This window comes from Suncus etruscus, chromosome 13 (assembly GCF_024139225.1).
Source record: "Suncus etruscus isolate mSunEtr1 chromosome 13, mSunEtr1.pri.cur, whole genome shotgun sequence".
NCBI lineage: Eukaryota > Metazoa > Chordata > Mammalia > Eulipotyphla > Soricidae > Suncus > Suncus etruscus.
In genome coordinates, this window is record NC_064860.1 from 47,594,138 (window position 1) to 47,611,779 (window position 17,642).

Below are 17,642 nucleotides of genomic sequence, written 5' to 3' on the forward strand. Positions count from 1 at the left end.
TTGAGCACTGGCTCAGCTGGATTACCAGGGCCTGGCTAAAAGGTGATTATTACATGGTAGAGCTGACCCAGAAGGAAGTTTTTAAAAAGTTAGGGGCTGACACCATTTCCCTGAAAATAAGACATGTTAATAAGTCTTATTAAGCCTTATATTAATTTTATCCCAAAGATGCGTTAGGTCTGATTTTCAGGGGATGTCTTATTTTTGCATGAAGAAGAATACGGTACACATTTATTGTTAAATGAAAATAAAGGAAATGTATTATCTGTATATGGCACGGTAGTATGGTAGTTGTCAACACAAACCAGACAAGCTGTGAATCCTACAGTATCAAGAATTTATTCACCTAGAAACCAGTTTATGGTACATTTTCATTCCAAAACAGAGCCTAGAGGAGGCCTTATTTTCAGAGGCATGCCTTATATTTCACCCAGAAAGAAACCTGTAAGTAGGTCTTATTTTTGGGAAAACACAGTAATAGTCAGTAGTCCTTAGGAATCCCTACATCCCCTACCCAAGGATTGAAAATTAAGTAAATTAGGTCCAAGACTAAGTTTCCTTAAAAACTTGAGAGCTGAGATTTTTCTTTCAGACATGATAATCAGCTCATTATACCCCCTATTCCAATACCAAGATCATAATTACTACTAACCAAAAAACTTAAAATTGGAAAATTTACTTAAGTGGTGAGAAAATGAAATTAGATGTGTGAAACTAAAAGCAATTTTTGAGGCTTTAACTGTCAAAGTACTGATCTTCTGCCATGTACAGTCTTGCTACTTCTGAAAAAGCACATTCAGAAGAAAATGTCAACTAAACAATATGAACATCTGCTTTGGTTTTGGGTCATACAAGCTACAATCAAGGTTTTCTCCAAGTCTGCTTAGAGATCACTTTTGGAGGTTCTCTCCAGCCTATTGGTGGTGCTGGAGATTGAACCAATGTCAGCTATGTGTAAGGTAAACACCATCCTCATACCCTTCTACTGTCTCTCCAGCCCTGAAAGTTTGCTTAAAAAGAAACATGACCTTAGTGCATTTAGTGGTTTAATTGCACTATTAGAAAAATGTTATGAAAGATAACAATAAACAATCAATATTATATTTGTTTATTTTACAATCAGTATGCCACCTTTTACCATTATGGCTTTAAATTTTCATTCCACCCAACAAGTTTTAAAGAATAGTTTATTACATGCCTTAATAAAACATTTAAAATACTTTACAAATTCAAAATAGATGTTTCATAACTGAAAAAATTCACCTGAGAATTCATTATAACATTACCATTTGACTTTTTCCCAAGTTGTTAATGTGGTTAAATGTCCACAAGCAACCTGCCTCGTCCATATTAAATATATTCAATTCCTTATTTAAAATTGGTTAAGTGTTATAAGAAATGGCTTAAAATTTAAAGATGGAGAACCAAGATTTAGAGCCATATTGTCTAAAACATAACAATTTAACAAATTGCTTGCTAGAGCTAGAGAATTCATAATGAAAAACAATTTAATATAGTATTTTTTACTGAGTTAGACATAACAGATTTTAAAAATCATCAAGCATTGAGAAGGCCAATTAATAAAATAAGGAACAATGATCACATACACATGGAATATACAAAGTAAAAACCATCTTTCCAAAATTTCGCATGAAGGAAAAGATATACACTGTATATACATAATCCTGTCATTTGTCTTCGGCAGCCTCAAAAAAAAAAATCAACCTGAAACTATTTTTTTAGAAAAAACTTCTTTAGAAGTTAAATGTTAAAATAGGCATAGAAGTGTAATGTTATGCAATATCTAAAAAACCTGTCCAACTATGGCCAAAAGACAAATACTTTTTTTTAAAAAAAAAATCTGCCCATCCATATTACAACTTGAAAATTATGTAGGTATGAGGTAGTGTGCTTGTATTACATGCTGGTTATTAAAATTAATGCTACATCTTAAGAAACATTACACTTGGCCAATAACCAGAATATCATCAAAATAAACCCTTAATTAATGCTAGCCTTTTATATATAGAAAGAAATTTAGACCAGGTGTCTTAAAAATCATATTTAAACTCTGGAGACATCTAGGGCTTATTATAAAATAGTGGATAACCTTTCAAAGCAGTTATTTACAAAGTAGCCATTAAAGCAAAAGATCATTTGACATTAGCACATACCAAACTGATATGACAGTTGAGTATACACTGAGGTAGGGAATCAAGGATTCCATTGGCTTGTATTGATTTTACAGTTTGTAAACCAAAAAAGCTTTTATATTATTTTATATTCTGAAGTTTAAAATTACAAGTATCAAAGAAACAGCTACATGGGGCTTATATATACATATATGTACACATACATATATATACACATAAATTTATTTATAGTATAGGATGCATCATCATGAGATATTCATTTTCCCTGACAAATTCTTGAGAATTACCACTGTTTAGAAAATAAGCCCAACTCATTTTTACTTGCAATTATTAAGAAGAAAGATTATGAACTATTGAAATACACTAGCAGTATATCCCCTATCTCTCCACTTCAGAAAGTATATGCAGCATTTGAAAGTCTCCATCTGGGCCCTTTATGTTCCCGAGGTAATGCTAACTTGCTGAAGACTCCCTATTGAATTCTAGGTAGTGAATAGCTGCCTCCCATATTACCTCTCCCCCATCAGGCTCACCCAACACTCAGGATGCAAATATAGTCTTTCAGTTGTCTGATCTGATGAAACAAAGTCATTTAAATTATTCTCATCTACCCTATAAAAATTAGACATTGTGCATTTTTTTGTAAATACCAACACATGCATTTTAAGTTGTTGAAAAGGTTTCTAGCTTTGACTGTCACACTAGTCTTAACACCAGAATGGCTAAGAGCTACTGTATAATATTATGAAGGTAGATGATAAAGACTATTTTAACAGGAGTGAAGAAATGCAGAGACTAATTTTTAAAATGCCCAAGTCCAAATGTGGAGTCCTTACACACAGGAAGAGAACAAGATTAAATCTGATTTCCAATTACCAAGATCGAATTTCATCCCACTTCACGAACCTGCATGATCACCATAAGGTGCATTTTGATTTATCATAATGTTTTTCTTTCTTTTTTTTTTTTTTTAAGTAAACCATAGGACTACAAAATAGGTTAAAGAGTGAATTGCCACTCCTGATAAATGTAGGCCATTTCCTTTCTCTGTGGTCTGCTTTTCTTACATGGGTGACCTCTGGTGGGAAGGCAAGCAGTCTTACATTTTGGTAAGCTGTCCAGTATTCTAGGGTGGCTAAGATAATGCTGCAAATACATTCACTCAGGAGAGGGATGTGTCCTGATTCCTATTTCTTTTTCCATAGAAACACATGTGTCCAGAAACAGGAAGCTCATGACACAGTTGTGAAGGCAACTAAAAAAGAAAAAGCACAACACAGAAAAGAACTTTTTCCCTATATTAATGCATATTCAATTTCTGTGTTGATACTGAGAAGAGGAAGCCTCAGTCAACCCTTTTATTAATTATTCCCAGTGAAGTTTAGGGATCACAATGTAAGCCATGCAACCACTCGTTCTGGGAGAAGTTGAAGAGCAATGCTGTGTGATACTGCTGATTTAATTTTTCACACTGGAGTTCCATACTAACACTCCTGAGTAGCTGAGATCTCATCTCTGAACAGATCAGAACTCTTTTAGCACTGCCTGGGGAGAAGTGTTTTTTCCCACACCACTATACTACAAAAGAGTTATACTAATAAATTTGTGTGGGCTACTTCTGTAGTGAAAACTGTCTATAGATACTTTTAAGCTGTTATATTCTTTTTCCATAGTGTTGCAGCTTTCACTCTCATATTTATTCTGAATACTGGGAAAAGTGATTACTAAAATCACTCTTTGAAGCATGAGTTTTAAAAAAACTTGGCAACACTTTTACATGTGATTTTTCGGTATCTAGGAAGCCAAAGCTTTTCTGTATCTCGTAAAAATCAGGAAGAATTCCCTTAAAAATCAAGAAGAACTCAGAGAACTCCCTTAATAGCCAACAATTAAAAACATTGGTAAGAGACAGATGGTTATATTACACTTCTGAGACAATGTCAAAACTGTGGCAGAAAATCAGATGGTTGGAAGGAAGAGGGAGTGCAATTTTACTCATCAGTAGTACATTTATCAGTCATCTGCTGACAGAAATCGGAGATGCCACCACTGGGCCGACACTGTTCCATGAGCCCTGCTTGCTTGGTGCTGGGCGTGGGTCCAGACTCCTGACCCTGTGGGCAGCCTGACTCGCCGCTCCTGCTGGTGCTCGAATAGTGTGGGTTTGGCTCCACAGCAGCTGGCATGGCTGGAGGCTTCTCAGGTAAACTCAAAATGGATGGAAACACAAGTTCACCATCAGGAGTACTTTTCCCTTTATCAGAGATTAAAAATGAGAGCGGGCAATCTGAGGCTGAATACTTGGCAAGAATCTGTATTTGTTCTTGACTCAGAGCGGCTTCTTTGCAGACCTGCTGGCATAGTCCAGTTAAGTTTTGCTTTGTCTCACCCAGCGTAGACAAAATGTGATCTCGCTCCTTTAATAAGCTCTCCTTTTCATTTTGCTGTGAAGGTGGAAAGAAAAAAATAGGACAAAACAATTTCTGTTTATTAGAGTCAATTATATTTCTAGGGTGATCTAACACATCTACAGTCTCTCCCTTAGGATTCAGACATTTTCAAATTTTAGAAATTTCATACAGGTGCACAAGTAATTCTCTTGAAGGGCCTAAAGTAAGCACCCCATTATCAAATTACCATTACAGTTTTAAATAAAACATGTGAAAAGATCAAATAATGCCCAAGGTCGGATAAAGACTTCACACAGCCTATAATCTATTTGTGCTAAATTTTGGTCAAAGAGTGAGCAATATCCACTTGTCTAGTTTTCCAAGATCTTTGCATTTGTATGTTGCAGATAAACAATTGTGGGACTTGACACCAGAAATAATGTGAAACATAAACAACCCAGGTAAACATGAAAAGTTGAGCAGAATCCAGAGTTTAACATTTCCACGGTCAGAAAGCCAGTGGGTGACTTACTAGACTGTGAAGAACTGGGCAGCAAGGGAATTGATTTTGGCAAGTTTAGTTTGGGGAAGCTATAATCAGGAAACATTTCATCACTATGAGAAGGCTGATTAAAGTATTTTCCAAGGGGGTGTCAAACTTTCGCAGTTTCTGCCCTTCTGTTCTCCAGTACTTACTGCTGCTGCTGCTAGCACATCTTTTCCCTTGTTGTTCCTAGTCTGGCATTGTACTGCTACTGATCCAAAAAAATCTAAGAAACACTAAGTAATCTCACTGTTTATACACTGAGAGTAAACACATGTTGGAAGAAGGTCAAAGATCTTCTTGTGAAATTTATGACAATTCTTGGTTTTCTGATTGTGGGTAGGTTCGAGAAAGTTGAGCTGTCAATGATTAACAATTCTTTTCTATTTACTTATTTATTTTTGGTTTGGGGGAGGTCACACCTAGTGACAAAGGCTTTATCTGTCTCAACGCTCAGGGTTGTTGCTATTGGAGGTGCTCAATTTGAAAGGGGATCAAATTTGGGACTCCTGCATACAAAACATTCCAGCCCACTGAACTCTCTGTCTGACCACTAGATGAATTATTTCTTTCTTTTCTTTTTTTTTTTTTTTTTTTAGTTTTTGGGCCACACCGGGCGATGCTCAGGGGTTACTCCTGACTGTCTGCTCAGAAATAGCTCCTGGCAGGCACGGGGGACCATATGGGACACTGGGATTCGAACCAACCATCTTTGGTCCTGGATTAGCTGCTTGCAAGGCAAACACCGCTGTGCTATCTCTCTGGGCCCCTGAATTATTTCTTAATGATAATTTACAACTGCTATCCTTTACCACAGAGATGCTGGCACATACCAGAAGGTGGCTCACATTTGAATGTAAATTATAGCTTTGTTCAATGGGTTTTTATTGAGGGCAAACAGCACCTACTGCTGTATCTCCAGAGCAGAAAAACACTCAATGCAATCAGCATCAACTACTTTTTCCTCAAAGGCTAATCTAAATGAAAATGAAAACAAAGCTGCCAGAATAACAAATATTTCTCCTACCTCACAACAATATTTTGTAACAGACTCAATGAAACTAGAATAATACTCTTCTAAACAATGGGAAACAAACTTCCAACAGTTTTACAGTCTACAAGATTAAAGCACAAGTATGGATAGCTGAGCTTTCTTCCTCAAATCAGAACTACAACTTAATCCACAGATTATAAAGATTGCAAGTATTTTATAAGTTACATATCTTTAAAAAAGCTTCCATATGATCTTTAACTGTTCTTACTACCCTTATCCCATGAAATAAAGAACAGAACTATATACTCTTCAAGTACACCTTGTTTCAGGTGACTTACCTCTCTAGAATTAAAACCAGCAAGTAAAACCCTAGAATGTTTCCATGACTATTTCTATTAACTTAAGGTTCCCATCTGTTCTTTGCACTTAAAGCTAACTTCTACATGGTCATGTCTAGTAGTTAGCTGGGTTTTCATTTCACTTTAATTTTAAAACTCCAAGCTTGGGCCGAAGAGATAGCATGGAGGTAGGGTGTTTGCCTTGCATGCAGAAGGATGGTGGGAATCCCATATGGTGGGAACCCCTGAGCCTGTCAGGAGCGATTTCTGAGCATAGAGCCAGGAGTAACCTCTGAGCGCTGCCAGGTGTAACCCAAAACAAACAAACAAAAAACAAAACAACCCTCCAAGCTTACTACAAATAGTTCAGCTAAGCAAACATGTTCAGCTAAATAAATAAAAGTAATTCAATTTAATCACTTCATAATCTATTCATTACTTCCCTACCAATATCCTATTATTTATTTCCAAGAACATTTTGAATTTTCATATAATGCAACTACATAAATCTTATGTTTAAGTATTGTTGCTATAATCACACATCTATTAAAAATTGAGTAAAACCTGTGTTCTTCTGCCAGGTCAGTACTTTAAAACTGCAAATTTACATCTAAATCTACTTTTTACCTGCTATTGTGAAGTATTCAAATTTAGAAACTTTTGTTTGTTTTTGGGCCACACCCAATGGCACGCAGGAGTTACTCTTGACTCCGCACTCAGAAATCACTCCTAGCAAGCTCAGGGTACCTTATGGGATACTGGAGATCAAACCTGCGTCAGCCACATGCGAGGCAAATGCCTTACCCACTATACTATTGTTCTGGCCCCAGATTTAAGAATTTTTTTTTAAAAATTAACATTCCAAATATAACTCAGTACAGGTAAGAAATAGAAGAATGTAGCACAAAACAAGCCATGTTATGGTGACAATTTTTTTAAGGTTAAAGAAAACTCACAGCTAGAAAGTGGTGACTAGTAGCTCCCTGACTCAGAGTAAAATACAAATATCCCCTGAAAATATGAAGAGACCCAATTTCACTTCTAAGAGAAACAAAAATAAATGCTACCACAAGTACGAATTCTCACTTCACACCAGGAAAAAAACTAAATCTAATTACATTTTCGCTGAGTTTGCAGGCCAAAGACACATAATAAACTTCTGACAGAAGGGCAAAATACAACCCATATCTAAAAGAATTCATTATTAATAGAATTACATATGTATTCTTGATTTAACAATTCCACTATTAGAAATCTACCCTAAAGATAAGTTTTCTTAAACATTAAAACACAATGCATAATTATTCACTTCAGCTTACTACATGTCCAACAATAAAGCCTGATTCAATAGACTATACCAGAACCTTAATTTTAGGACCTTAAATAATTTATCTAATCCACCCAGACAATATAAGGACATTGTTTGTTGACATATTTCCAGAAAGTGGCATCTTTATTTTTCAAAAACGGGATAGATATTTGTTATACTCCTCCATATACTCAACTCTCAGTACTATTGCTAGCAATAGTGATGCTGGTACCAACTTCACGATGGAATCATTATTACCAATAATTCCCTTTGTGAAAAGAAAGGCAGAGGCAAAAAATAAAAAAGTTCCCATACATCACCCTATAACCAGGTTTTAAGAATACGCATATCTTAGGCACTAAATTATTGATTTCTAGAGAAAGAACAAGCCTTCTTAACCAACTTAGCTATTAAGTTGCAGTTTCTGCTGTTTTCACCTGGGAAAGGTAGCTGTGACCGGGATAAATTTAAACTTTGCAATTGGAACTGACCTCACTTCATCACTAGAATGAGGAGTAGCTGAAAAATATAGCAAAGTAGAAGGAGCCTACAGATAAAAGAAGCCACTTGGACCCCCAGATCATTCTTCACCAGAGAAAAGGAGGGATAGGGTGGAGTGAGCTTCGCCCAGCCCATCTCTCAGTGATCAGAAACCCAACCAGCTCTCTGCAGTGTGTGCCCAGAGAGGCAGGCCCAGGGCAGCCAAGTATTTGCTATTTGTCTCTGCTCTCTAGTCGCTGAAGAGAACACCTCAAATGAATTAGAACAATTAGATGTTCTCTTCCTCAGAAATTTTAAGCGACTAAATTATAATCTGGAGGAAGGAAACAATTCAACATCAGTGCTGCAGCTGCTCTTCACACTTCTGTGAGTACCCAAAAGTACTCTGTGAGTACCCTGCAGAGATGCAAGGGTGGGTAGGAGGAACGGACACAGGTGAGCTGAGACACAAGATGTTCTGGGCTCCTGAAAGTTTCCCCCATGCTTGCTCCAGGTTTCTGATGACAACTGGTTGCTCCAGTCTGCAGCTTTTCCAGAAAACAAAACTACAGCCTTATATATTTTATATATTGTCATGCCTTCATTTATAAAAACATCTGGCTTTTCTTCCACTCTTTATAACCTTAATTCACAATTTATTCTTATGTTCATCTTTTGCAATTCAGATTATATTGCATTGTCATAACATATATGATCTGGAGAGCATATATATTTATGCATATGCAAATATATATGCATAAATTTTTCTTTTTTTCTAAATTGTTGCTATTTTTTAATTACCATTCATAGCTAGGATGCTCAAAACTAAAGATTTGGCACAATCACAATTTTCAACTTTAACCAATAATGAACAAAGACAAACCATTTACGGAATGTTCTTCCTAGACAATGCTTTCCTATTTCCTAGAAAATACCACATATTTAGCTTAGCCAGCACTACCACTTGTCTTTTGGACAATACTTCCTTCTACCAACCACTAAGAGAAAAAAGAAGCATGAGTGCAAATACTTCAATTATTTAATGTCTTGAATCTGAAATACATAGTAAGACTAAATAAAATAAGGAGTCTTCTTATCTAAAGATTTTCTATTGATCTATTTTTCCTCTTAAGAAAAGAGATCCTAGTTGATGCTGTTTTAGTAGCAACAAAACTAAGCTACAAGTCTACAATTCATTTAAGCTAATAATTAGAATTTAAGTTTTTAGAGGCACCAAAGTGCTCAGACCTAGGCAACCATTAAATCATCCTAGTTCGTTAAACATTATCAACATGCTATAGTATATTATGCTAAAAATGTAGAATATGGAGCATAAGTCAATAAAATCTTCTTCTTAAAATGATATCCAACTTGTTTTCTTAAAATGACAACCAAAACTTAATCTGGATTACATAATTAGTTACTGTGATGCTGGGAGTTTATGCCATATTTATTTGATTCTTATTTATTATGATCTAGTTCTTTCTAAACGATCCACATCTCTAAAATATTCACATATATCTAAAAAAACTGTTCGATTTCTAAATTTATGTATAACTGAACTTTATCTGATTTGTAATTAAAAAGGGAGGGAGAAGTGGGAGTGGAATTTAAACAACAATCCATTGTCTACTTACCAGCTTCTCAATTTCTGATTCAAGATTTTGTATACAGTCGAGTTTTCTCTTCCGACAACGCTGTGCAGCAATTCTGTTTTTACTTCTTCTTCGAATATCATGGATGCAATCTAGTTGTTCTGGAGTCAACTTATGCATTTTCAACAATGATTGAAAATCATTTCGAGAGAGTGAAATTATTCGTTGAGCATTAAATGGCAGTTTAACCTAGAATGTCAAGCAAACATTAGTCTTGTTGGTATTAGTAATTGTCATATGTTGTAGCCCTACTTAAATTTGGGAAGAGGGAAATAAGTACATCTGTTTTCCAGAGTTTTAGACTTAAAAAACAGACCTCTATTCCCAATTTCTATATGGTGGCTTATTCTACTCTGTTTTAGAGGGTATTTAGCAAAGTGTGAATTAGATAACTTTTCTGTAAATCAAGAATATTAATACAAATAAGTGAAAAGATTTTTGTAAACTTTTTCTAAGATATAGTAATACATGATAACTAATGTTTTAATATGATTTTATTCAAACAAAAACATTATAATCTTTGTTTTATAGTGCTAGTGCTATATAATACTAATTTAATACTGTAATATTCATTTTTAAAACATTTCAAAAATGTTTATTTCCTTTCAGGAAATGGTACTTTATGTATAATGTTTTAAAAATTACTTCTCACTTAAAAACCTTATAAGTTCATATCATTTTCAGTATACTGCAATTTGAAAAAGTAGTAAATATATATTTTTGTTTTGTTTTGTTTTGGGCCACATCTGGTGATGTTCACAGGTTACTCCTGGCTATACACTCAGAAATTGCTCCTGGCTTTGAAGGAGCACATGGGATGCAGGGAATTGAATCCAGGTCTGTCCTGGGAGAGTTGCGTGCAAGGCAAACACCCTATGGCTGCACTATCAATCCAGGCCCTCCCAAAATAGTATATTTTTAAGAAACAAAACGATGGGACAGTTTATTATTTAAAATGTAAAAGGTACACTGGTCAGTCTCTCTGAAAACTAACTTGGCTTGTTATCCAACTTACAGAAATTACACAAAATGTCTATACTGTTCGGTGTTTTTTCATTTTTAACCTTCCCTGTTGTTTGAAATAAAGAATTCACAAATGTCATACAAAAATTCCATTGATACATTCTTCTTTAAAAAAAAAAAAGCATGTTATTTCATAAATCACCTCTTTTGAAAGTCAGAGTTCAAGTTTCTTTCACACTTTCAAATCTGTCATTCAACATCTATAAAATCAAAGAAAATCCCAAAGGATCAACACGTTCTTATTAGTACCCCAAATGCAAAAATCAACTATCAAATATATGTTCACAAAGAACTCTGATCAAGTTTGTTAGTTTTAGTTCCATATTCATTACATGTAATTCAAGCTGGATTAATGGCCATTAAAATAATAGCTGATGTAGCTATAGAAGGAAAGTAAGAAAAAATAATGTAACCTAGGCATCAGAAGTCACATTCCTACAACTAGTCACTGCTAAATCATTGTTATTTGACTATTCCCAGGCTGGGTATAATTATGGTAATGCACAAGTTTAAATATACATGTGTTACATTTTTCCAAGGGCTATTATATGTAATAATGGTACAATTATTAGGCTTTTCCCCCTTGGGACATGGCATTTGATTTCAATAATTAAACTCAATGTGCTAATCAACTCCATAATTTACCTAAGTACATCAAACCTGAAAATCATGAACATCATCACACTCGAGTGGTATTGATGACAAGTTTTCTAACTCAACTTCCTTCCTGAACATGTTTCCACCTTAAAGTACAAAAAATGCTGCTAACAGAGTCGACCCAACCAAAGGTGGACAAACAATGACTTAACAAAGCGGCCACTTCCTTCTCACCTCACATTCTTGTTCTCTGGCTGAATAGGATTCACTGTCTCCTTCAGTGTCCGTCTCAGAGTCTTCACCCAAGCTGATCACACAAGTATATGGGCAAGGTTCCTGCTGGGGCTCTGAAACATAACCATCGTTTCCAAGTTCCAAGTTGCTAGAACAGCCTTCCGTATTCAGCGTACTGATAAAAGGACAGGTGACAGAACTTAATGTCGTGAAAGTCCTCTGACCAGGTTCTGGGCTCTCGCTGATTCTGATCCCGAGCCAAGGACACTCAGACCGTTTCTGTGGGTAATTCTGCTCTGAACCATCTTTGGTCCCAGCAGATGATAACTGGATTTGGCACTGAGAATCGGTGCTGCAAATATCACTCCAGAAGCCTTTTGCAAGGTGTTCAGCTACCTCCCGCTCCACACTACTCCGATCACTTGAGGTAAGGTTGCTGTCTTCCCGGGGGCCAGAGTCAGATTTCAAATGCAACTCTTGGTTTTCGCCAAATAATTTCTCTTCATGAACATCTGTACCTGGCAACGGCTTTTCAGTTAACACTGTCGGATTTTGCATACCAGCAAAATTCAAGTCACCATATTGGTCATATGTGTGTAAAAGGGACAGGGTATAGAGTCCGTGAGGGTCTGCAGAAGAAGTGTGGGGTAGAGAAGTCACCTCAGTTTTCTCGGAGGAACACTGAGAAGCAGGTTCTTTCTTCTTGGGTTCTTCATGTTCCATTGACAATTTGCTTTCTTCACATTTTAAAATCACCTGCAAATCTGCACATTCCTGAATTCCTGCTAGACATTCACTCTCAGATGTTTCATTTGGCTGAACACAAGAAGTGTGACCATCTCGGACACTGGATTCCACAGGACGCACTCTGTCCGTTCCAAATGCTTTTTGGAACTTTCTGTACTTGGGGCACAAGGATGGCAGGGCCAGAGCAGCATCCTTCTCTAAGCACATGGACTCACACGTTTGACTGGCACTGTCTTGTAGAGGAAGGGACACTTTTGCATTTCCTTGGTACCTGCGAAGTTTACAGTGAGGCATCTGGTCATTTTTGTTTTCCCAAAATTCCTCCACTTCATCAATTTCCAACTCTCTCTGGCCTGAAAGTGAAAATTTGAGGTCTGTTTTTTGACAGTGCGTTGGGAAGCATTTTATTCTTGGACATTCTTGCTTGTCTGGTGCAGTGGAGTCCGAGAACTTACATTTGAGAAACTGAAAGCAGGATTCCTCGATGTCACGCACGCCTAAAAATTCTACACACTTGCACACCTCATCCACATTGTCTTTACTCAAAAACAGCTTAGCGGTATAGGCAAATTGAAGTAAAGGTTCAAATCCTTTAACTGTCACCTGTTAATATAAAAAAAAATATAAATGCATCACATAAAACCTGTAAAAAGAGGAATGAGAATGAATGAAGGAGATAATTACAAAATAGGTATTTTAATTGAGAAGAGAGAAAAATCCTCTCAGAAATGTTAGCTGAGAGATCCCAGAAATGAGTATACTTTTGTTTACTGGAATACAGTTCTCACTTTATAGATACCACTCTGAAGGCAACCTGAATGGTTTGCTAATATGAGGAAAAGACAAATATTATCACAATGTTCCCACATTAGCTAAAATAAATCCTCTATGTAATAAAAAGAATACAGTGTGCAATTCATACAGAGTATCAGGTTTCTATGGCCAGTGAGTGTTATTATCTGTATCTCAGCCAAAATTTTCTTATAAACATTTAAAGCTTTAAAATGTAATCTTAGCCCTGAGCACCATGAATGTAACCCTCTCAAAATATAAATTTAGAAAAACTGATCTAATCAAGCTGAAGAATTAGTATAGGGGTTATGGTGCTTGCACATAACAGACCCAATTTGATTACCAGCACCCCATATGAGGACCCCAAACACCTCCAAGAATACCTGAGAAGAGTCAGAAGTAAACCGTGAGCACTGTTGAGTGTGGCTCAATCAAAAAATAATCCAAGCAAATCAAACACTATTTTTACAAAGATTCAAGGACGCTATAGGTAATAGAATTCTACAGAGATGCTCATTTGCACTAAACCTATTGCCTCTACAAAGCAAGGAACCGCATTCTGGATTAAAAAGATGAAACTTGAGCAATAGCGCAGAGGTAGGATGCATATGCAAGAGGAAGACCCAAGAAAAACCCGGGTTCAATCCCTGGCATCCCATATGGTCCCCTGAGCCTACCAGGAGTAATTTCTGAGCACAGCCAGGTGTGGCCCAAAAACAAAACAATTCAAAAAGATGAAACTTATTTCAAAACCTTGAGCAGATCCTATAGATAATCATGATTTGTTGATATAACCTTTCATATGACCTTTTGAAAAATCATGAAACTTTGAATACATAAGAACTTGAAAATGGCTAACTGAAAAAATGGTGCCACCACCAAACACTTGTGACAATTTAGAGAAACTGGGTCACTTAGGTATAGTGCTTGTGGAAATGGAAAATAGTATAGACACTTCGAAAAACAATTTGGTAGTTTCTTGTAAAACTAAAATTATAACCAAAAAATATCCTAGCAATTATATTCCTAGCTTTTAACCTAGAGAAATTAAGTTCATATTCACACAAAACCTATACACAAATGTTGATAATAATTCTATTTGCATAATAGTCAAAGCTGGTATTACTTTGCTTTCCTTTGAAAGGTGAACTGTTAAATATAAATGGGTCCTTGTTATAGGCTGAACTCAGTGCAGCGGGAAGGACACTTGCTCAGGGGTCTCAAACTCAATTTACCTAGGGGCCGCAGGTGGCAACGTCAGGGTGATCCTTGAGTGCAAAGTCAGTAGTAAGCCTTGAACATTAGGGGGTGTAACTCAAACAACTAAAACAAAACAAAACAATAAAAGATTCCTCTAGGGCAGGGCCACAAAATATTGTACGGAGGGCTGCGAGTTTGAGACCTCTGCCTTACATGTAGCAGAGCCAGATTTGATCCCTGACACCCCACATAGTCCCTTCTCCAAAGCCCTGAGGAGTAAACTCTGAGTACCTCTGTGTGTGGCTCCAAAACAAATGCCAAAATGGGTCCTTTTATACTATAAAATACAACTCAGCAATTTAATGAAAGAACCAGTGATTGTTCAATAAAACCAAGATTTATAAGACTATCTTCTTGTTTAAGTAAAATAAGGTGGAGGAAGGAAAAGTGGAGAGAAGGAGGAGGTGGGAATTGGAGAAGACACATACACACATGTGCGCACTTTTCCAAAATAGAAGAGCAAGTACATATATCCCAAGCAGGGATGTGCAGGTAATGAGAAAGTGTTTTCTGAAGTTAAAGTGAAAAGTACACATCTCAGGTAGAGGCAGGCCAAAAAGATCTAGAACAGATTGACATATATTTTTTGTTTTGTTTTGGGGCCACACCCTCGAGGGGTGCTTCTGACTCTGTGCTCAGAAATTGCTCTCGGCAGCCGTGGGGGACCATCCGGGACACTGGTGATCGAACCCGGGTCCGTCCCCGGGTAGCAAGCAAGACAAACCCCCTACCACTGTGCTGTCACTCCAGCCTTTAGATTGACATATTTTTAAACAAAAAAACTTTAGAAAAAGATTATTAGCAGTTTTCAGTTTTTAGGAACCAAGACAGAAAGTTAAGACAGAGATGAAAACAAAACGAGAGTGGTTATGAAGGAGGGATCTCTAGGACTTGGATTTGTTTAGTAGACATTGTTGTGACAGATGTATGGGGGCACTTTCATGCTAGGGGCCGGAGAGATAGCATGGAGGTAAGGCGTTTGCCTTTTATGCAGGAGGTCATCAGTTGGAATCCCGGTGCCCCATTTGGTACCCCGTGCCTGCCAGGAGCAATTTCTGAGCCTGGAGCCAGGAATAACCCTTGAGCACTGCCGGGTGTGACCCAAAAACCACACAAAAAAAGAATTTCATGCTAGAAAAAAAAAAGAAAAAAAAATTTCATGCTCTTGAGGCTGGGTAGACGTAGCACAGTGGTAGGGCATTTGCCTTGGTGTGGCTGACCTGGGAGGGACCCACTTTGATTCTCAGTATCCCATATAGTTCCACAGCATGCTATGAGCAATTTCTGAGAGCAGAGACAGCACTGCTGGGTATGGCCTAAAAGCCAATCAATCAATCAATCAATCAATAAATCAATAAATAAATAAATAAATAAATAAAGCTTTTTTTAAAAAAACATTTCATACTCAGATACCTAACTAAGATCAGGAAAATGTGAAAAAGCATTAGGCTGTATTTATGTCAAGATCCTGGTCTTGATTTTATTTTTAGTTTTCTAAAATATGACCATTGGATAAACTGAAGAAAGTGTACAAAAGATGTCTACAATTTTTACTTCATATGAATTTCAGTAATCAAATCAGTGCTGTGAAATAAAATTTCAATAAAGGATAAGTTAATATAACCCAAAAAGGCCTTTAATTTGAGCTACACCATGATTTTTCACCATGATGATGATTTAAAATATTTGAAAATTTATTATTTATTCTCAAATTATAATAAATATATAGACATATACTATACATGCATCTTCCTCTTTACCAATGATTCAAACTTGACTCTATTTGAAATTGCCAGTGAGAAATTTCAAAGTAAATTCCATCAGAATAATATCACATTATTAAGTGCTACTACTTTTTCTTTTCTTAACAGAACATCTATTTGCTTCGCTTGTCATTTTTTGTGATTTTCTTAGTACTCCATCATCACTTCTGACTGCTGCATAAAACTGACTGCTGCTGATTCTCCACTGTGTGGTTATAATTTCCAATGCCAAAAAAACTGATGCTTTCATAGGTGCAGGTGTACTTAAATAAATCAAGATTTTCTACTAAGATTCAGTATAACCAAGCACTCTTCTAAGAGAGGGCTCTCTTATAGGTGGGATATTATTAAGAATCCCATAAGAATATAGTGAGAAAATAAGATTAAAAGAAAAGTCTCTATGAATAAATAACAAACCTTTATGCCATCAGTACATAGAGGAAAAAAAAGCAGATACTCTAAACACCTAACTTTCATGGGGTTCTATATGAGGAGATACAGAGGACCTTATAGAACATGGAACCTGATCATTGGTCATTTTTCAATCACAGCGATATGTACAGAGAGCAAGAATGGCACTTGTTATGGCTTCCCCATAACAATCTTTAAATATCCACTAATACTATGGTCATTTTACCAAAAATAACATAAACAGTGGCTCACATTATTTATCTTCTCAATTAAAAGCAATACACTAGCATTCAAATTTAACATGTAAAATTGAAGGGAAAAAAAGTTGTGATGTTGCAGGATCAGAAAATTGCTTCCCAAATTTTGTGACTTTTCTTCTAAACGTTATAAACATAAGCAATTGAATGAAGTTCAACTAAATTGCAATCAGCATGAGCTCCAGGAACAAGTGGGGGGTGGCTGTCACTTACCTCCTCTGGCAGAGTAATGTGAAGCTGTGCCTCAGCCTGGCCTATGACTCTAGAGTGTAAGTAGCTGCTGCATGCTGCCAGGACTGAGCGGTGAGCGCGGAAGCGCTGGCCCTCCACCAACACAGTGACATCACAAAGCACATCCTTCTTCCGCTGGTCGTCGAGACTGAGCAAGATGTTAGAGCTGTGCACTGAAGACTCATAGGCAAAAACTGAACTCACACTCAGAGACATTCTGTGTAACAAATGGTGCTGGGCAATTCAGTGAAAGCATGCTTCTAAACGTCATCAAACCTGCAAAGACACATGTGAGAGATTTCACTCAAGAGACTCGATACAATGGTGTTAAAATGCTTTTGTTGATGATATAATAATTTCATATTTAAGCAAAATCTCAGCACCAAAAAAGCAACAAAAGCCAACCAAGAGCTAATGGCTACAAAATCAAGACATAGAATTCTTGTTCCACTTTTACACAAACA

The 17,642-nt window shown here is 36.5% G+C and overlaps 1 protein-coding gene across 1 annotated transcript in view; it reads right to left on the reverse strand.

Annotated features, from left to right (window-relative positions):
- Nucleotides 1–3,418: 3,418 nt before the first annotated feature.
- BACH1 (BTB domain and CNC homolog 1) overlaps nucleotides 3,419–17,642 on the reverse strand; it is a 44,726-nt gene continuing 30,502 nt past the window's right edge. The window contains exons 2-5 of the mRNA XM_049785766.1: nucleotides 17,161–17,454; nucleotides 11,718–13,067; nucleotides 9,846–10,052; nucleotides 3,419–4,597 (exon numbers count right to left, since the gene is read on the reverse strand). Of these exons, the coding sequence (XP_049641723.1) occupies nucleotides 4,145–4,597; nucleotides 9,846–10,052; nucleotides 11,718–13,067; nucleotides 17,161–17,394 (2,244 nt within the window). The 5' untranslated portion in view covers nucleotides 17,395–17,454 and the 3' untranslated portion in view covers nucleotides 3,419–4,144. The remainder of the gene's footprint in view (nucleotides 4,598–9,845; nucleotides 10,053–11,717; nucleotides 13,068–17,160; nucleotides 17,455–17,642) is intronic.